At 36.0% G+C, this 22115-nt stretch overlaps 1 protein-coding gene across 3 annotated transcripts in view; it reads right to left on the reverse strand.

Moving 5' to 3' along the window:
• Positions 1-22115, reverse strand: part of KIAA1328 (KIAA1328 ortholog) — a 512616-nt gene that overhangs the window by 126261 nt on the left and 364240 nt on the right. For 2 of the 3 annotated variants that reach the window (XM_069075688.1, XM_069075679.1), the window contains exons 7-8: positions 8495-9168; positions 3272-3379 (exon numbers count right to left, since the gene is read on the reverse strand). In XM_069075688.1, the coding sequence (XP_068931789.1) occupies positions 3272-3379; positions 8495-9168 (782 nt within the window). The remainder of the gene's footprint in view (positions 1-3271; positions 3380-8494; positions 9169-22115) is intronic. The other variant, XM_069075694.1, reaches the window with a different exon arrangement.

Here is a 22115-nt window from a genome sequence, read left to right on the forward strand (position 1 = left end):
TGCTGGCCTCCTAGGCTGTTCTTGCACACAGCATTCCATCTGCTAACTGAGGGGTTTCATTGGCTGTTTTGCATGCCTGAAACTCTCTGCCTCCTCATCTCTGCCTCTTAACTTCCCAGGCTTCAAAGATTTCCTCCAAATCTCAGCTAAAATTCTGTCTTTTGCAGGAAACTTTTCCCAGTCCCCTTAATCTTGGTGCCTTCCTTCTCAGACAAACTCCTGTACATATCTTGTTTGTACATCGTGTTTGCATATTGACTCTCCTATTAGAGTAAGTGTTCCTTGAGAGAAAGAACTGTTTTTTGTTTGTTTGTTTGCTTGCTTTTTGGTATCCACAGCACTCAGGCTAGTGCTTGGCACAGAGCAGACCCTTAATAAATACTAGTTGATGGAGTTTTTGTTGGAGTCATGCTTTTACTATTATAGGTGCTCTCTCTACAGATGGATATCATGGTCCCTTTACTGTTTATTGCATGTATGCTGGTAAAATCCCATGGATGGGATCTTTTTGTAACCCCTAGCAGCCCATAAATAATAAATATATGCAATAGTTCCAAGCATTAATTTCTAAGATTCTGGAAGAAATTATTGAAAAGGAAACATGGAGATGGTAGGTTGCACTCTTTTCTATGTTGTAACTCTGCCATAAAAGATGGGAAATGCCACTTTATGTGTAGCCCTTAGGAATTTGTTTCTATTGTTGAAGAGATATTGTCTCTCAGACTCAGGGGCTTCTCTTCCACTCTTTATCAGAAACAAAGCCATAATTAATATCTGGAAGGCTTCGATTCAATTTGATGATGTCACTGAAGGTTTCTAAAGAACTGAACAGGTTGTGAGGAGACAAAGTTGATTCGAACTGGTGTTAATTAGACAAGATGTTAAGGAAATTTTGAAAGGAACAGAGGGGGAATGCTTTGAAAAGTTAGTAAAGGGAAAAAAAATTTCTCATGGTTCCTCCAGTCTGTCAAACTGATATATCTATGAGTAAAGGAGAATGAAAAAAATGCAATAAGTATCTTTATTTTCCTCACCCATGTGGGGAACGGAGCAGTAAAAGCTGGATTAACACCTGGATTAACAAAGGCAGAAATGTCAATCATATTCCATGGCCTATAAGACACATAAATAGACACATAAATGTGGAGGCACGAAGCACTGACCAAATACTGTACATAAGTGATTCTGAAACACTTTAAAGCCTTTTTAAAGGCTTAAAATTGGGCAGCCTGTCAGGGGCAAATCAGAGAAAACAACTTATAATTTGTGTAAAAAGGGTCATCTTTGGCTGGCTGGGAAAAAAAAAAAGGAAGGCTTGATGCCCTAACAGAGCTGCCTCTGGCTTTTTAAGTCACTACCTCATTTCAGACAACAATTACCTTCCAATAGTTTGGCCCAGCTGTGCCCTTCTATTTGCTCCTGTTTGTCATTAAGCACTTTTGTAGTATTTGTTCTCATTCTATAGCATTTATGCAGGAAGCCAGTGATGCAAGCTCCCTTGCCTGTGATTCTTCCCACAGATAATAGAGAATAAATTGCAATTAGATTTTGGTAATTGTATATAATTAACTCAAAATGAGCTGTTAATTATAAAAAAATATGTTTTCAGTTCCTGATTATATCATTTATTTTAGTTCCAAATTCTTAATGCCTCACTTGAGTAAGTTTAATATTTTAAATACACTGAGTATTTTTTAATACTAAGATAATTTAAATTTCCAGATAAACAAAATTCAGTTTAAAATTAAGTTTCATCTTGGGAGTTTCTCTGGCAAACTCAAACAGCTTGGAAGGTAAAAAGAGGGTCATTTCCACAACAATTCTTGATTGTATTTTCCAAAACCACCAGCACTTGGTATTTAAACAATTCTACCAAGTTCTTTAATAAAAGAGCCAGAATGTTTAGGGCTGTACAGTATTCCCTTTTGTTCCATCTCTAGCTCTCTCTGGGATATCTAAGACAATACCATTTCTACAGCGAATTGTATAAAGGAGACAAATGAACTTGTCACCTTCGCCTTTTCCAGCTTTACATTAGATTAAATAATTTAAGCAGCCTTGAGTGAGTAACCTTAGTGAAGAGAAGACAGAAGATGAGAAACACATTTCCCAATGGTTGTCTGCCAGATTTTGGAAGTAGCTGACAGAGTGTCTTGAACTGCTATGATGAAGATTAACTTTGAAAAAGCATCATGGTCTATCAAGGGCATATTATAACAATAACAACAATACCCTTGCATCTTAATCTGTTGGGAATTTGAAACCTGTATATAATTTTACCTTATTTCTGAGGTCATTAATTGGGTTAGGGGCATAAATATTCAGCAGACACACCTAAATCTTTTGGGGCAATTCCATGTGTTGCAGACTTGTCTGGTATTGTCCAACGTCTTACTTGTTTATCTGGCTCAGATAAAGAAAGGGGTATCAAGCCTTGAGAGGCAAGAAAAGAAAGTGATTCTGTTTATCTATAGCATGGCAGCTAAAAAATGGTCAGTCTGACAGAAGTGATATTGTCAATTTCAAGGCACTAGAGGAGAATAGGAAACACAAAGATCTGCTGCCTTAAAGGTTCCACTGCTTCATGGATCAGCGTTCATACACATCACTTCTTGGTCAGAGTAGTAGCACTTTTGGACAATATATCCATGTACATTTGATAACTGCACCTCAAACACTGAAATCACTATTAACTGTCCCTTTTTAATGACCTCAGCTTTATTACTGTAAACATTTCTTGTCCAGAGTATCTAGGCTTTTATCAGTTGATTTGAGAAAGGGCTCCCTTCTAAGATGCCTCTCCTAAGAGTTCCTCACAAGTAAAAGCTCTGCAATCAAACTAAAGATTCATCATATAGGTAATACTGTACAATCTTTTCTCTTGGGAACTGAGAAGGGGCTTCTTTTATATAAGACTAAAGATCCATAAAAAATGTAGACTTAGCTTCTTAACTTTTTGAAGTCTGAGAGAAAAATAATGATCTTCAAGTAATTGATGTGTTATTAAGACATTTTTCACATAGTAAAATCACATACGACTGGGAATCTTTCTTAGTAGTGAGAAAGGACTATAAACTATTAGTGAGCTGATTTAAAAATGATTCAGTGCCAATTTATGAAATGCACAGTGAAAGAGAACATGTAAGCAAATAAAACCAATAATTTGGTGGGGGGAATTTGGAACTAAAGTAAATTATATAATCAACCACTTGATGAAATGAAGGGAGATAGATGGAGTGAAGGGAGAATTTCTGCATCCTTCTGGGAGTACCTTAGTCCTGTGCCAATTCCATTCAATGAAAGATTTGGTTCTTGGGTTTCACTGAGTGCTTCATCAATGGCAGTATCTCTTGAATTAAATGCAGCCTGGTTTTTTAACCTGGAAAGATGGATATACAGTGAGTTCCTAAACCTGTGGATACTGAAGAGTTAGAAACCCTTAGAAGGTTATACTCTGATTCTGGGTTATAAGAAATTAATCTCTATCATGTTAGATGCAAAATATATCATAAATTCATACACACACACAATGCTGGCCTTTATGTCAAAGAAATGGACATGGGGGAACATCTCTGAAAAACTAAACTGTGGATAATGCCAGAGGATATAAAGTCTAGTCTCTAGAAACTCAAGGCTTCACAGACACAGAGTGCTGTGGCTTAGATTAGCAACAATATGGAAGAGAATATCAGAAGTGCCTTAGAAGGAAAGGGAGAAAATATGTAATAATAAATAATACTTAACATTTATATAGTACTTTTAGGTTTTCTAAGTACTTCATAGATATTATTTCATTTGATCCTCACAACAAGCTTGTGAAGAAAGTGCTATTATTAGATTTGTTTTACACATAAGGAAACTGGGGATGAAAGTAAGTTGATTTGTTAAGGGTAAAAAAAATTAGTAAATGTCTCAGGCAGAATTTGGAGTCTGATCTATTATTACATGTTAAGTAATGAAGAAAAGGTATGGAGTGATGCTAACTACATGCCTGAGACTCTCTCCTGGACAACACAGCAAATTTCATTGACACTGAAAACTTTGGCAGGAATCTGCTAATTGTCAATAAAATGCAGCTGAACAGACTAAAGTCATGATGAGAAAAATGGTAAACATAACATAAACAGGTGAAGATTTACTCAGGAGCCTTGCAGCAGCTGATCCCTCAGGGTGGCACATACTGACATGCTTTTGTGATACTGCAAACCCTGTCCCCTGCTCAGTTCTAGACAACAAAGTGCCAGGAGGAGGGTAACTTAGGCCAACAGCCTAGGAAGTCCTGTTCTCAGCTTCTCCCTTGGAAGCACCAATGTCCAGCCAGAGACTTAGCTCCATAGCTGCTCTATAACTCCATTACTCAGTCACTTTTTCACTTCGTTCCATAAAAGGGCCACTCTCATTGAACTATCATCAAACTCTGGCACTAGGTTTACCCTCACCACAAATTCTCATTCTTCACTCATGCTTCCTATTTGCAGGTCAGTCTCTAATGATAATGATAATAATAATAATAATTTATATAAAGTACTTTATGGTTTGCAAAGCATTTTATATATGTTAATTCATTTGACCCTCACAATAATCCTATGAGGTAGGTGTTATTATTATCCCATTTTTACAGATGAGGGAACTGAGGTAAACAGAAGTTAAGTGACTTTTCCAGGGTCACAACTAGCAAGTTTTAAAGCAGGATTAGAATTCTGACTCCAAATTCTGTCCTTTATCCACTGTGCCACCTAATACTTGAGCAATACCAGTGAGACTATGTTCCTAATGCTCAAAAATAAGCATGTGAAATAATGGGCCCCTGTGGTCCCTGGAAATCTCAGTGGCTGCTCCCTCTAGTTTTGGCATACCTTATCTTTTGCTCGTGACAAGTAACTGCCTCACATTTTTACCAAAATATTTGTTTATGAGAACAACATAATCAAGTGTTGTTCCCAGTGTTGGACTGGGAAGTAAAGAGTCTGGTTGCAGTCTTAGATCCACTACTCATGACCCTGCAGCCTTGGGAAAAACACTTAAAATTCTCTGAGCCTTGGCTTCCTCACCTGTGAAATAAAGAGACTGGATTAAGTGACTTCTAAAGTTTTTTTCTAACTCTAAATCTATGATCCCTTTGATCCTATGAACTGCCAACAAGAATAACAATTATTATAATGATCCCATCTTACAGATGGGAAACTAAGACAAATAGAGGTTAAGTCCAAGATCACTCATGTATTCCAGACTCCAGGCCCAGCACTCTATCCATTGAATTTTCTAGCTGCCTCTAAGGAGGACTGAAGTTTTGCTTTCATCAAATATGAAGGCCAGTGGGATTTTTACAATGACCTGAATAGAGTAGACAATGCTTTATTTCTGTCAGTGACTAGTAATAGTTATGAATGTATTGAGTCAAGGGTGAGAAGGTGAAGGATTTCAAAGAATATCTCTGCTTATCAATTATTGGGTAAAATGAAGTGTTCCTTGAAAAGAATGAAAGAAGTACTTTAAACAGAAATCAAAAGGGAAAAAAAGAGAAGAGAAATATAGGAATCCTAACTGTGTCAGGAAGCTGAAAGGTAGAAGAAGATAACCAAAAAAAAAAAAAGGAAAGAAAGACCTCTGAACATTTAAAGTCATACAATAGATATAAGACTTCTCATAGACACTCTCTACTGGTTTTATCAGAAGAAAAATCACTCAATTAATGATTCAACAGTAGGGGCGGCCAGGTGGCTCAGCGAGTAAGAGCACCAGCTCCAGTGTCGGGATGACCTGGATCAAATCTGGGCTCAGATACTCAGCACCACACCCAGAAATAATAACTAGCTGTGTAACCTTGAGCAAGTTACTTAACCCCGATTGCTTTAAAAAAATGATTCAACAGTAAGAGGAAGAAAAGACTAGCAACAGTGGTTGTCAATTTCTTGGTAAGCAGTACCAAGGAAGTCATTTGTTGATCTGGCACAAATAGGAAGGTTGCTATCTTCCCTGGGAATGAATCTGATGTAACATGGAAAGTCTCTCAAAACTTGTTAAATTTAAATACTACCATGATTCCTGGTGATTAATACAGGGAGAAATGGCACTGCTGAAAGCAACTGAAAAAAGTCAGGAATAATGAAGTCCTAGACAAGAAATGGAATACTATAGCTGCTGGAACACATCACTGTGGTCCAAATGAAAACTGAGGCTTCAGAAAAAAAAAAGGCGAGATTTAGGAAGTGACCAGCTGATTAAGAAGATAGTGTCTGAGAGTACTATTTAGATGTCTAGATTATAGTTTAAAATATAGGAATGACAGGCCCTTAGGAATAGAGTATAATGAGAGATGGCAAATAGAGATTTAATCTAGCACCACATGGAAATATCAGACTAACAGACCAGTTACAAAAGTTAATTTTCAAAAGACCTGATTATTTTATTTAAACACAAACTTTTTACACAATTATTATCATTATTAAAAGGATGGTTATTGATCATACAGAAATCAGGAAGAAGTGATAACAAAGAATCAACACGATTCATCCAGAAGTTAGACAAGGAAATGAGGAAAACGTTGATGATATTATTTACATAGGTTTTAGCAAAGCCTTTGACAAAATCTATCATGTTATTCTTATGGAAAAGACTGGCAAGATATGGGCTAGATAATAGTATAATTGAATGGAATTTGAACTTCCTAAATGGACAGATACAAATAATAGTTATGAATTGTTCAACATTAGCTTGGAAGGACTTCTCTAGTATTGTGTCCAATGGAATTTTTGGCTGTTTAACAGCCTCATGTTGTTAATGTTTTTATTAATGCCTTGGGCAAAAGCATAGGTAGTATTCTTAACAATTCTTAACTTTTCAGTAATTTCCCAAAGCTGGGAAAGATGGCTAATATGCTGGATGACAGAGTAATGTTTGAAAAAGACCTCAAAAAGTCAACTCTAATAAGATGAAATTTAATAGGGAAATCGTAAACATTTATATTTGGGCTAGAAAAAATTTACTTTTGGGAAACCAAATACTTTGGGAGTTAAGTTATAGAAAGATAATCTTAAAAATGTGGTCAAAAGCCATTAGTGTAAGGAGAATTAACACTTGAGAAAATTATTGTCGTTGTTCCAGTGGTTTTCAGTCAAATCTGACTCTGTGACCCCATTTGGGGTTTTCTTGGTAAAGACACAGGAATGGTTGGCCATTTCCTTCTTTAGTTCATTTTACAGATGAAGAAACTGTGGCAAACAGGGTTAAGTAATTTGCCCAGGGTCACACATAGTTAAGGCCAGATTTTAACTCAGTCTTCTTGATTTCCAACCCAGTGCTCTACCCACGACATCATCTAGCTTCCCCACTCAAGAAAATAGCACATTTTTTGAAATGCATACGAACATGAAGCAAATATCTAAAGTGGATTTTATTGAAGTAACACAGAGATTGGAAGTCATATCCTTAATGAAGATTAGAGGAAAAAAATTTCAAAAAGGTTTCTTTTGCAGGTAGTTTGTTAAAGCAGGGACAGTAACAATCATAGTGGAATCTGTATGTGGAAGATGTTGACCAATTTCATTGAATAAATTGAGTGTACCTTATGACTAAATGAGTCCCACTTTTATAAAGCTTTTACAAAGTATTCCACAGGACAGACATATATAATCTTGGTAGTATCTTTATATTTCTTCCTGAATGTAAATACTCTTCCTGAATCACAAACTTCTACTTTTATAACCTTATATTCTTAGTTTCCTCTATGCAATATATTCTCTATTCCACTCAAACTATATAACTCTGGCTCCATATTGTCTACCACACTTCCATGTCTATGCCTTGACTCCAGCTATTTTCCCTTTGTCTGATATGACTTTTCTTCATCTGTTAAATTCTTACCCATCCTTTAAAATCCAACTTAAATGTCAAAGTCCCTCCAAAAATCCTTCCTGATCCCTCTGGTTGTTAAAAATTCTACCACTCAAACCTTACATAGCACTTAGTTTCGTAACTTCTCCAACAAACTTTTCATAGAAAGTTAAATATTTTGGCTATATGGTGTTGGTATCTCATCTTCCACCTAGACTGTAAGCTCCTTGAAGGCTCATCTTGCTCAAACATTGTATCTACTCCAGTCCCTAGTGCAGTATTCTGAACAAAGCAGGTGCTTAATAAATGTTTATTGTTGCTTTGTGGCTCCTAACTGCAAAGGCTCTTCTGCTATAACAGCATCATTTCCTAAGTATCATACAATATTAGTGTGTACCAAGAGTTACATTCTGCCTCTAGGCAGCTGATTAATTTAAGCAAATACTGAATAAGGCAAGATAACCTTTAAAATCTTCTAAAGAGGATGGGGAGTTTATTCAGTAGTAACAATTATCATGCAGGTCCAACAATGCCAACCCCTCAAGGGAGTTACTTGTCTACACAGTTGTTACAGGAACAGATTTATCCTACCACATATTCTTTAGTGTACAGGGACTAGTGAGAAGAACAGAATGAGAAGAATAACTCTAACAGGACTCACCGACTATAATCCAGCCGGGACTGGTGGAGCTGCTGCTGTTTCAACTGAAGTTTTGTTTCCTGTTGGGCCAGCAGATGCTGCAGGCGCTCCTTTTCAATCTCCAGCTCCATTTTCTGCAGGAGAAGTTGATTCCTCCTCTCTACTGACATCTGCTTTTTGTCATCCATTTCCTCAGGCTCTAATGTCACTGGTGCCCGTAGCACAGGTGTCCAGGAAAGCTCACAATAATTGCATGATTCCTGATGAGGGGTCCTGGGAGGCCGCCTGGTCATTCTTGCCTGATGGTTCCCATGAACATGATCTTCATTTTCAGGATGACTGCGAATACAGCAATGACTACCTAGGTAAGGCTGGGAGTGTGCAAATTCCTTAAGTTTCATTTCATCTGGTGAGGCTCTCTCTGTCAGAATTGAGCCCATTAGTTTTGCTCCTGGGGACCTGTGGTTACATAATCTTGTCTCTGCTTGCCCCCTATTCAGATCATCCTGGAGAAGATGAAGGGTTGCTATCCTGGGAGAATAATTCCTGAATTGCAGATTTGTTTCTGAAGCTGGCCTCTGGTTTGCAAATTTAGGCTCTTTCTTGTTTTGATAGGTTTGTGAAACTGTGAGGTTCCTATAGGTACCATTCTGTTCCTGATGTGGAGAACTGGGAGAGTCCTTCTTGATGGGCACCTGAAAGGAAATAATAGATTGTGTTTCAATTACAGATCTAGTAAGGTAATTTTTTCTCTATAGCCCTCCAGAAAGCAATGAGATAATCTGTTCCATGAAAGCTGCTTTGAAGCAGTCTTCTGACTCATGATGATGGCATTGATATACCTAAGAAGATATGTTTCATAGTCAGGGATAAAACAATTACTGAGCAACATGCATTTCAGTATATATCACCAATGATGATTAAAATAAGACAAGAGTTTGCAGATAGCAACTTTAATATAAACAGTAGCATTGGAGTTGTGAATAGTCTAAGGTTATATAAAAATCAACTCGGAGAGTAGAAGAAACATTAAATATTAATGTCTTAAAATGCTTAATTTTCAATACAGAGTCAAGAAATCCATTCACCTGCTATAAATACCTTTAGATTAGCCATTACACAGCATGAGATTTGATGTAAACCATTTCATCTTGCACTTAGTGGGATATTACTTAATGCTGTAAATTTGATGAGAAATTTTTAAAATATCTTTGCAGAACACAGATAAAATGGCTACTTTACATAAAACATGATTCTTTACCAAAAGCTATCATTTAAATACAAGACATGTTTAAATTCAATCATAAATGGAAGTGATTTTTTAATTAAGGTGGGCAAGTTATTATATTTTTACAAAATTTAGGCAGAAACAAACAGTTGAGATTTAAACCTGTTTGGGCCAATATACAGGGAACTTTCCTAGAATTCTCTTTTTGGCTCTTCTGTCAGGGACATCAAAGCCTTGGGTGTATCAGGGAACATCCTTCCTCAAACTAGGAAGAGTGAGTTTAGGCTGACTCATTTCAACAGATCAATGCCTCATTGTACCCTCAGATTATAACAGGTCTATTGAAGACGTTTCAGGAAAAAAAAAAAAAACCAAGCTCGGCTTAGCCTTCAGTAAAAAATACATTTGATTTAATGCCAATGTTAATATTAATACAAACAATTACTTATTATTACTCATGAATGTAGACATGTTCATATAACAGGAAAAAGATGAATATAAAAATGTTTTCTTAAACTTTCTTTTTAATTTTTGTTTGACCAGATATATAATTTGGAAAAGGTATAACCTATCTGGTATTTCCCTAACTGTAGACTTCTACCACATGTAAACTTCCCTCATTTTAACCTAGACATATAGAGAAGGACAAAAGCCTTTTTAAAATAGAGCTGTAAGTCAATTTCCTGCTTTTAATACTGCTCTAGGAATGGAATGGCAGGAAAATAAGAGGGAAACATTAAATAGACTTCAACAAAGAGAAATAACCAAAGAATCCTTCAAAGCCTCTTCTCCTATGCTAACCCTTTTCTATTCCTCTAGGTCTGTCTTTACACCATCTTTTTTATTGATTCTTTTTCCTTCCTTGTTAACATTTTATGCTTTTATTTAGCAACAAACTCTTCCTCATCCTTTAAAACTTCTGTCTCCACTTAACCTGTCATTCTTTTTCTTCACTGAAGAAGAGGTAGACTTTCTTCTTACAAGAGTTAACCTTTTTACCAGTACTCTTGATTTTATCCTGAGGTTCAACCTTTTCTAGAACCTTGTTAAATCAATCCTCTCTTCTTCTCATATATTTTTTTCACTTCTCTCATATATTTTAATCATTCAATATCCGTTGTTCTTCCTTCATCTTACATGTCCTATAAACAACAGGAACAATAACAGTCTTCAATCACTTTCACTACAGCTTGAGCTTTTGGCCCATCTCTCTCTCCCTTCCTTTTCACTGACAAATGTCTTGAGAGGGAAGCTATACAGAGAGACGAGAAGAGGAATAAAGTGGTAAAATGGAAAGAGAATTGTATTTGGAGTAAAAAATAAAAGTGAATTCAAATTTTGGCGCTGGCCCTTCCTTCTTGTGCGGCCTGGGGCAATTTGTTTCTTTTTTATCAGTTTCAGTTTTTGAGACAACTGGGATATCTGAATGACTTTTAAGAGTCTCTCTCTAAAGGTATGATTAGAGAGCATGAGGGACAATTTTTAGCATTCTTTATTTTTTAAGCAATCAGGGTTAAGTAACTTGCTCAAGGATACATGGCCAGTTATTTCTGGGTGTGGTGTCGAGTGTTTGAGCCCGGTATTCGATCTCCAGGTCATCCTGACACTGGAGCTGGTGCTCTTACTTGCTGAGCCACCTGGCTGCCCCAATTTTTAGCATTCTTTTAAAAAATGTAAATATTTTAATACTAGAAAATTCTACTCTACATGGTTATATATTTATTTTGCATTATGTTAAACCACATGCTTAGAATCAAGGCTCAAAGCCACAGGCATATAATAATAAATGGGGATTAAAATTTTCAAATCTTGCCTAGGCTGTAAAAAGCTCTGTCTGTACCTCATACCTTTATGTCCTTGTCACACACTCTTTAACCTCTTGTAATATGGCTCCTACCATGATCACTTTACCAGAAAACACCTTTCCAAGAGTCAATGATTCAATTCTATCCCATTCAAATCAATAATTATTTTTTAAGCAGTTACTATGTGAAAGGCCCTGTTCTAGTGCTTGGGATACAAGGATAAAACAAAACAACAATAATTAGCAGCTTTCAAGGATCTTACATTCTACTGGGGGAATACAACCTGTAAATGGATAAGTAAATATAAAATCATTTCACTGTGGATAAAGTGCAGAGATCAGGAAAGGTTTTCCTGTCAGAGGTTGCACTTCTGCTGAACCTTGAAGGAGGCGAAGGATTCTAAGAGGTGAAGAGGAAGAGGGAATGAATTGAACACATGGCAAGATAACCTATGCAAGATAACTTTCCTAAGAGGGAAATGAATGTACAATTTGGGAATTCTGACACAGCAAGTAGGTTAATTAGGCTAAAGCAAAGTGTATGAGGAAGTGTAATATGGATTAATTCTGGAAATGCAGCTGGAGACAGACTGTCAAGAGCTATAAATAGTATGCTGAGGAATTGATAGTTCATACTAGAGGCACAATGGCATCATAGAAGATTCTTTGGCAGGGAAGTGACATGGTCAGATCTGTTGGAGGAACAAGGAATTTTTGGCCTTGGGAAGTGAAGATTCATGGGGGGACACTGTATTTGAAGATAATGAATAATTATTTGAAGGTTTGTTATATTTAAGAAGGATCAGAGTTACACTGTTTGGACCCATAAAGCAGAACTAAGAACAATTAGGGGTGGGAGTAGGGGAGGGAGATGTTGCAAAGAAGTCAAGTTAGGCTTAATGTCCTATTAATAATCACAGAAGTCCAAAAGTGGAATTGCCTTGAAAGCTCCCCTCTGGTGAGTTCCCTTCTTCTTGGGTGTCATCAAGAAGAAATTAGATGACCCTAAAGAGATCAAAGAATGAGGCAGAGGACCCATCTATACAAACATATTATAGCAGCTCTTTTTATGGTGGCAAAGAATTAGAACCAGAAAGTATGTTCATAAATGGGAATGGCTGAACAAGTTAAAGTATATATATATATATATATGTATATATACATATATATATATATATATATATATATATATATGGCAACACTGTGCTGAAAGAAATGCTGAAGGAAATGGTTTCAACAGGAAGACTTATCTGAACTGATGGAAAGTGAAATGAACATAATTGGGAGAATAATTTATACAATAACAAGAGTGTAAAGACAATTTTGCATGACTAAGAACCCTGAATGACCCAATGACCAATTGTAATTTCAGAGGACTCACAATGAGGTGTGCTACCCCAACTCTAGATAGAGAGGTAGACTCAGAATGCAGTTTGAGACATATTCTTTGTTGTTGTTCATAGCCAATGTGGGAATATGTTTTCAATAAGTTTTGTTTTTCTTGCTTTCTCAATGGAGGTAGGAGGAGGAGGAAGGGAAAAAATGTGGACCAAAAACAGGAAAAAAAATTAGGGACTGGAGGGCTATCTGTTAAGATTTTTTTTTTACTAGAAATTTAGTTCTGAAATGGAGGAGAGTTATGGATGATAGCTTGAAAAGCAAGATGCATGATATTAGGAATTTTTATGTAGAGGAACCCTAAGCATACTTGTAGGCAGTAGTGAAGGAGTTAACATAGAAAGACAAATTCAAAAGACTTTTCTCATATTCTTCATCTTCTCTGACATCTTTGCAACACTGGGGACTTTTGACCACTCCTTTCCTTCTTGAAACTCTCTACTCTGTTGACTTGACTTGGCTTCCCATCTATGTCTCTGATCCTTCCTTTGCTGGACAGGTACTTCATAAAGGCTTTCTGACTTGATTGTCCCTACAAGTAGGTGTTTCCCAAGGCTCCATCCTCAGCTCTGTTCTCTTTTTTGTCTAGGTTTTCTCCCCTTATTAAAAAAATGTTTACTTATTTTTAGTTTTCAACATTTGCTTTTATAGGATTTTGAATCTTATAAATTCTCTCTCAATTCTCCCCTCCCCAATATGGCATGCAATCTGATATAGGTTATACATGTTGATTATAGATTATACATGATCATATTGAACATATTTCCACATTAGTCATGTTGTGAAAGAATCAGAACAAAAGAGAAAAACTATGACAGGAAAAACAAAGAATAACAACAACAAAAAAAGAAAATAGTATACTTCAATCTCCATTCTGATTCCATAGTTCTTTCTCTGGATGTGGATAGCATTTTCCATCATGAGTCCTTTGGATTTGTCTTAGATCATAGCATTGCTTAGAAGAGGTAAGTCTATCAAAGTCAGTCATCACACAATGCTGCTGTTACTGTGTACAGTGTTCTTCTGGTTTTGTTCAATTCATTCAGCATCAGTTCATGCAAGTCTTTTCAGAGTTTTCTCAAATCTGCCTGCTCGCCATTTCTTATGGAACAATAGTATTCCATTACATTCATATACCATGACTTGTTCAGCCATTCCTTAATTTATGGGCATCCCCTCAATTTCTTATTCTTTGCTACCACAAAAGAGCTACTATGAATATTTTTGTATATGTGGGTTCTTTCTCCTTTTTCATGCTCTCTTTGGGATACAGTGGTATTGCTGGATCAAAAGGTATGCACAGTTTTATAGTTCTTTGCGCATAGTTCCAAATTGTTCTCCAGAATGGTTGAATCGGTTCATAACTCCACCAACAATGCACCAGGCTTCCAATTTTCCCACATCTCCAACATTTATAATTTTCCTGTTTTGTCATGTTACCTAATCTGATAGTTATGATATGGTGCCTCAGAGGTGTTTTAATTTGCATTTCTCTAATCAATAGTGATTTGGAGCATTTTTTTCACATGACTATAGATAGTTTAAATTTCTTTATCTGAAAACTGCCTGTTCAATGCTTTGATCATTTATCAACAGGGGAAAGATTTGTATTCTTACAGATTTGATTAAGTTCTCTATATATTTTAGAAATGAGGCCTTTATCAGAGACACTGGCTGTAAAAATCGTTTTGCAGCTTTCTACTTGCCTTCTAATCTTGGTAGTATTGGCTTTGTGCAAAACCTTTTTAATTTAATGTAAACAGAATTATCCATTTTGCATTCCAGAATGTTCTCTATCTCTTGCTTGGTCATAAATTCTTCCCTTCTCCATAGATCTGACAGGTAAACTATCCTTGTTCTCCTAATTTGCTTATAGTTTCACCCTTTATGTCTAAATTATGTACCTATTTTATCTTGGTAAATGGTGTAAGATTTTGGTCTTTGCTTCTGCTATACTGTTTTCTATTTTTTCTCAATTTTTGTCAAATAGTGAGTTCTTCCAGAAGCTGGAGTTTTGGAGTTTATCAAACAGTAGGGAGAACAAACAAACAAACAAACAAAACCCAGTAGGTTACTATAGTCATTGATTACTGTATCTTGTGTACCTAACCTATTCCACTGATCCAGCACTCTATTTCTTAGCTAGTACCAAGTAGTTTTGATGATTGCTGCTTTATAATACGATTTCAGATCTGGTACAGCTAGGACACCTTCTCTTGTATTTCTTTTCACTAATTCCCTTAATATTCTGAAACTTTTGCTCTTCAAATGAAATTTTTTATTATTTTTTCTAGCTCTATAAAATAATTTTTGGTAGTTTGAGTAGTATGGCACTGAATAAGTAAATTAATTTAGGTAAAATTGTCATTTATATTATAGTAGCTTGACCTATAGACTATCTCCTTTTGCACTCTCATACAATTCTTCTCAAATTGGACTAGACAACTCACTATTCCTTAAATGTATCCCATATATTTTCATCTTTGTGCCTTTGTTTACATAGTTCCCTATGTCTTGAATACTGTCTTCCCCTGCTTTCCTCCCTTTGCTATATCAGTATCCAAGTGTTGAGCCCTACTGTACACAGCCACCTCCTCCATGAAGCCATGCCTAATACATTCCCTCTTCCCCTGACCTTGACTAATCTCATTCAGAACACTTAAACCTATTTTGTGTGCACATTATAGTTTATTCTTATTATAGTTAATCATCCAGATATCTTCTCTCCTCTACTGAATTGTCAGCTCTTTGAGAGAAGGGAACGTGTTTTATTTATTTGTCTCCATTAGTGCTTTGCACCTACTGTGTTTCCCCGACAATAAGACACTGTCTTATTAATTTTTTTGGAAAGAAAAACACCAGAGGGCTTATTTTCAGGGGAAGGCTTATGTTGTCCTGCCTCAGCTCTCCTCCGCGGCACTGCTCTCAATGGCGCCAGCAAGCAAATCACTGGGGAAGAACAGGATGACGCACTCACTGCTCCAGCTCTGATTGGATGCAGCTCGGAGCGCGGCGTGCGTTTCACCCTGGGGGGACGGTGCATACAGAGGGTACGGTAATGTAGTGTGTAGCGCAGGGGATCACCTTCACTACAGTAGCAATCTCAATAGGGCTTATTTTCGGGGGAGGGCTTATTTTAGAGGAATCTTACACAGTAAGGGGAGGGCTTATTTTCAGGATAGGTCTTATTATTGGGGAAACACGGTAGTAGGTACTTAATAAATATTAATTAAATTTTATTGAAACTATAGGATCCTTCCAGTGATGAGCAAAGGGTTAAGTCATTGATTGGGTGCACACAACAAAGTCTATCCTAAATGTAATAAAGACATATACTTTCATCACTCTGCCACATTATGACAAAATGAAATTATTTTTCCTTTTTTATGAGAGCTTAGGGAATTAAAAAATATTTATTATTTACTCTAGGCTACAGGAAGATTGTAGTGATTTCTCAGTGAATGGCTGGGTACTTAATGCTTGTTTCTTATAAATAAAACCAATTCACCAACAATTATTCAAGAGAGCTCATTCGATCAAAGTACATACAATAGTATTGGTGGTTGATGTCTGCAGGCTTTCAACAGGAGTATAGCTTCCTAGGCACACATCACACTATAGGTATGAAATCATGTTACAGAAGAAAAAAATGCCAATTTACCTAATAGTATCTTTAGAGGATCAAATGAATTTCCATGCTTAACTTTTAAAAATATACCAGATTGAATCAAAATAGAACATTATGGAGACATGATATCTTCTTTTTACTGTACACAATCATTCAGTGTTTTACCAAATGAGCTATATTTCTGTTTTTACTATGCCTTCCCCACCCTCAAAAAAAAGTATGATTAAACTATTTCTCAAATTAAAGGTAGTTGATTCTGTTTGAGGATATGAAAGTAAATTATACAATGTCTAGATTTTAGTAAAGCATTGGACAAAATCTATTATAAAAGGAGCTCTTCTGGGAAAAAGTGAGATTTTACTTACATGCCATATAGTTAGGTAGATTCTAGAGTAGACCATTAGACTCAGAGAACAGCGACTAATGGTTCAATGTCAGTTTGGAATAAAATCAGCATTGAAAAGTCCCAGGGACCTGTCCTTAATCATATGCTGTCTTATACTTTTATAAATGACTTGGATAAAGGAAGATTTGGCATGCTTATCAAATATGCAGTTGAAGCAAAGCTAAGAAGTACAGTTAATTCACTGGGTCAATCAACAAATGAATATATAGTAAGCACCTACTATGTGTCAGATACTGTGCCAGATAGCTATTGGACAAAGACAAGCTAAGAGGTATAGTTAATTTACTGGGCCAATAAATAAATGAGAATATAATAAACACCTACTATGTGCCAAATATTGTACTAGCTATTGGACAAAGACAATGACAAAAGAAAAAGACAAAAATGACAGTCTCTGTCCACAAGGAGCTTATATTCTATCAAGCAATAACTTAAGGCTCCAAAAAAAAATCCTAACAGGCTAGAACACTCAGTCAAATTCAATAGATGAAATTTAAAAGGGACAAATATAAAATCTTAAACTTAGATTAAAAGTAAACTTAATAACAAGATGGAGGATGTCTCAAAAAGGTCTCAGGATTTTAGTAGGCCAGTTCAACAAGTCAACAATGTGATATAGCAGGCAAAATCTCTAAGTTTTACTAAGAGAAACATAATGTTTTAGAACTAGGGAGATGACAAGACCACTGTTCTTTGTCCTGTCAGCAACTGGAATGTTGTATTCAATTTCTGGGTGCCACATTGAAAGGAAGGTCATTGGAACATTCAACTATGTCTAGAGAAGAGTGGATAGATGACCAAAGTTCTCAAGATCAGATCATGTGAGGATCAATTGAAAGAATCCCAAGGACAGTTAGTCTGGGGAAGAGAGGGCTTAGGGAGAACATGATATTTGTCTTCAAGTGTTTAAAGGGCTCTCACACAGAAAATATATTAGACATGTTTTTCTTCAATTCATTAGATAAAGTTAGAGACAACAAACAGACATTCTGGAGAGATAGATTTAGGGCTGATATAAGGAAAGACAGACCTATTCAGAAGTGTAACCTCAAGAAGGGTTATCTCAAGAGGTAGTAGATTCTCCATCATTAAAGTTCTTCAAGCAAGATGACACCTGAAGTGTAAGTTATAGAGAGGATTCTTATTCAGAAATGCTTCGAACGAGGTGGCCTGTGAGATCCCTTCCCACTCTAGATCTGTGATCCTAAGTCATAAGGAGATACAGAGCTAGAAGGAGGATAAACTCAGTACTGGACATGTTGAGTTTGAGATGCAGGTAGAGTAACCTGAAGAAGACTTGTATAGAAGGGCAGGTATTCGAAAATTTGGCCATGAAAGAAATGCAAAGGGACAGAGTATAAGGAGAAAAGACAAGAGGGGCATGACCAAATGCTTAAGGAATTCCACATTAAAGGACTGGGAAGATGAGGAGTCAGTGAAGCATAAAGAGGGCATGGCTAGAATGGTCGAAGAAGAATCAGGAAAATAAGGTGGAACGCCTATCCAAGATGAAGAGGTGATACTCAGAGGTGATACACAGATACTCCATGGATTCATGATCCATATGTGTACCCTGCACAGTAATGCAAATTACCAGCCTTCCATGACTGCCTATCCTGTGTAATTCTTGTCCATAGACAAGTTTACCATTGGAGATCTGTTAATTAGGATAGAATTAGGATGGGATTGCCAAACAATGCCAAGAGACATAGATAGGTCAGGGGAAATGAAAATTGAAAAACAGCCATAGAATCTCATAATTAGGTGTCCTTTGAGAGAGAAGTGGCTATCAAACACTAATTGCAAGGAGATGAGAAGAGAGCAAGTTGTAAAGAAGAGAAAATGTCAGGACAGACAAGTTTTTCAAGAAGTTTAGTGGAGAAGGAAAAGAAATATATAAAAATATATTAAGATTTTAAAATGGCAATTCAAATATTATTTTTCCCATTTACTGATGAGGAAACTAAGGCTCAGAAAATGCAACAGATTTGTCTAAGGTCATTTAGTTGGTAAATGGCAGCCAGGAATCAAAGCCAGAACTTCTGATTCTAAATCCACTGCTCTTTCCACTACTCTCTAAATGCTACTTTAAAACGACTTGGAGGGTCATGGTGACTACAGAGAAAACAGAGTGATATTCATGATCACCTTCAGAAAGGATTGGGAAGGTAGAAGAGAAAAAGAAAAGAAAGGAGAAGAGGATTTAAGTAAGCTCATAGTATCGTATTCTAAGCATAAGGAATTAGGTTATTTTATTAGAGGAGTTTAAGACAGATATTGCCTCTGGGACACATGGAAACCACAAATGGCCCTGATGAAACAGATGTGCGTTCCTCTCTGGAGCTGTTCCATGCTTTCTATATGGTATTTAAAGATATAACTTCCCTTAACTAAGGCTTAAACTAACAAAACAAAACCTAAGCTGCTGCTTTTGGCATATGGAGTTAAAATGATTTTATCAGATATAGAACAGTAACAAAGAAACCAATAGATACTTAAGTAATTAAAAATAATTTTTAAAGGACTGAAGTTGAGGGGGGAAAATGGAGAACAATAAAGTCTTTTTACTGCCAACCCTGAAATCAAGGCCACCAAAGGCCCACTACTATCTGAAAACTCCACTAGATTTAGGGGTAACGCGCCCGTTCATTCATGTGGTATAACAATTTTGAAAAGATTCCATACAGATAAGTAATATTCTCATTTATATGCATGTAGTCCCCCAGGTAATTTCAAGAGAGCCTTTCTTATGGTATGGTCTCTCCAGATGTGAGGAAGTGATATGAAAAATTGAGATTTTCTAGAAACATTAAAAGAGGCAAGTTTCAGAGTTCTAAGGCCAAGCTTTCTCTCAAAAGTAAAGAAATGAAGGGTCACCTGAATGTGTGTCAAAACAGATCTCAGAAAATTCTTGACCTTGACTTTTTTAGTTGGGAATATATTGACTCCTATGATATTTTAAAAAGCTAAACCTTACATCTTATTATGCTTTTCTCCAAAAAGATATTTCTAATCTCTAGTGACTCAATGCCAAACCATTTGCAATTCTCAGAAAATACTGACTTAAAATGTATTGAAAGACAGCTTTATATGATGAATTCTTTCCTCATAAAGATAACACAAGAAACTGCACAGAGATTAGATATTCAAATGCATAAAATATACCATTCATATTCTGATGCTGTTACTACTGACAATAATAATATTATTATTATTTTACTTGATTTTTTAAAAGTGTGTATTTTGTATCATTTCTTGGTACATTAATAAAAAAACAGTCAATCCTTAATCAATGATATGTAAAAGCTCCTGAATACTCTTCCACAGGGGCTAACTTTTCATTCACTGCTCCTTTGCCTCTATAAGGTACCTGTTACCTACCTAATATGCTCAAAGGTCTTTGTAGACATCATCTCTCCAATAAGTCAGGTAATATCAATGGCCCCATTTTTTGCCAGAGGGCATGTAGAAAAGAATGGCTAAGGAACTTTTTCAAGGTTGCATAGCAAATCTTTGGTGAAAATTGGAAAAAAAAAAAACAAACGAACAAGCAAGCAAACTCAAACTAGGGTCCTTGATTTCACAGTGGGAAAGGGGTGAAATCAAACTACCCATACTCCATGATAGTTGATTCTCTTCAGCATTAGCATGGAAGACATATTGAGGTCAGACTACTAGAACAAGACTGTTGCTTCTCACATATCTTCTACTTTGTAATTCTTTAATTAGCCCACTTTGTAGATCTCTAATACTGAATTTATTATTAATGATAGTTTGAATTTAAAAGTTTTGATGATGCTTTTTGCTTTTTACAGCAGTTAGATGCCTCACCATGCTCCCACCCTCACTCCTAACAGAACCTTTCCTTCTAATAAAGAAAAAAAAACAGGGATAGACTATACATCTATTATTTGAGAAATGACCAAAATTCAAGAGACTCATCACCACAAAGTTTGCTAGTGGGTGGTGAATTCTTTTGGTCAGAGCAAATCACAGTGACTTATTTTCTATTCTGTCAGGGTTATTTGACAAAGTCATATTCCTTTGCCATATCACAGTGGAAAAGAGTGGTGTCAAACTCGAATAGAAATGGTCACTGCTGCCCCATACTGACTTTGAAAACCACAAATTAATAAACTTTGTTGCACTGCATTTTTATTTATTTTGGTAAACATTTCCCAATCACACTTTAATGTGGTTCAGGTCACCAGGGTTCTGAGTTTGACAACTCTTACATGGACAGTACTTTGGGTTCTCAAGTATATGAACTAGGAGATATAGAAGATATAACTATGCTGAAAAGTAGAACTGCATTATATCGACATTCTCACTAAATAGGAAACCAGAAGATAAAATTGCAGATAAAGGGAAGGACAGACAGGCTCACAGAGTCAGATAAAGGAATTGGTGGAGTTGGTTTTATGATGAAATCAAAGGCAACAAGAAATATTTTTGTATGGGATATTTGGTCACCTTATATTACAATTCTCATAAGTACTAGCAAAAAATTCTTAAAATAACTGAAGCTTATGCAATAACATCTGTTGCAGGAGATGACGAGATAGAAAAATCTATCAGGAACTTTATAAGATCTTCCAAATTCAATCAATTATTGGTGACTTCAATGATAAGAGAGGAATGGGGGGGGTGGCAAAAATGTGCTAGAAAATATGAACCAGGAATAAGAAATGAAAGAGATCAAGCCTTTTAGAGTAGAGCCTCATTATTATACATCCTGAACACTTGCTTTGAGAAAAGAATGGGAAGGTGATGGACGTGGTTAGCATTGAATTATATCTTTAAAAATGTAAATGTTCATGTTTTAAAAAAAGGAATACATCACTATTGTGGAAGTCATTTGAGTATTAGTTATCTGTGTACATTCAAACTGATTTACTAGAGCAAAAATCTAAGTAATGCAAAGTTAGTAGAAAAAATGAAAAATTTTTTAAAAGGGCATGGGATAAAAACAATTACAACTTAATCTATTCAAATGAGATATTGATGATGAAAAATGGGATATGGATGAAGGAAAGGACATGGACAACAATCACCAAACATTTAAATATCTACTATGTACCAGGCCCTGGGCTAGGTGCTTGGAATACAAAGACAAAAATTAAATTCTCTGCCCTCAAGGAGTTCACATTCTATTGAATAACACATGAACATAAAGAA

Source organism: Petaurus breviceps, unplaced genomic scaffold (genome assembly GCF_028583685.1).
Source record: "Petaurus breviceps papuanus isolate PSGF00001 unplaced genomic scaffold, PetGlider_PUasm1.0 151, whole genome shotgun sequence".
Taxonomy (NCBI): domain Eukaryota; kingdom Metazoa; phylum Chordata; class Mammalia; order Diprotodontia; family Petauridae; genus Petaurus; species Petaurus breviceps.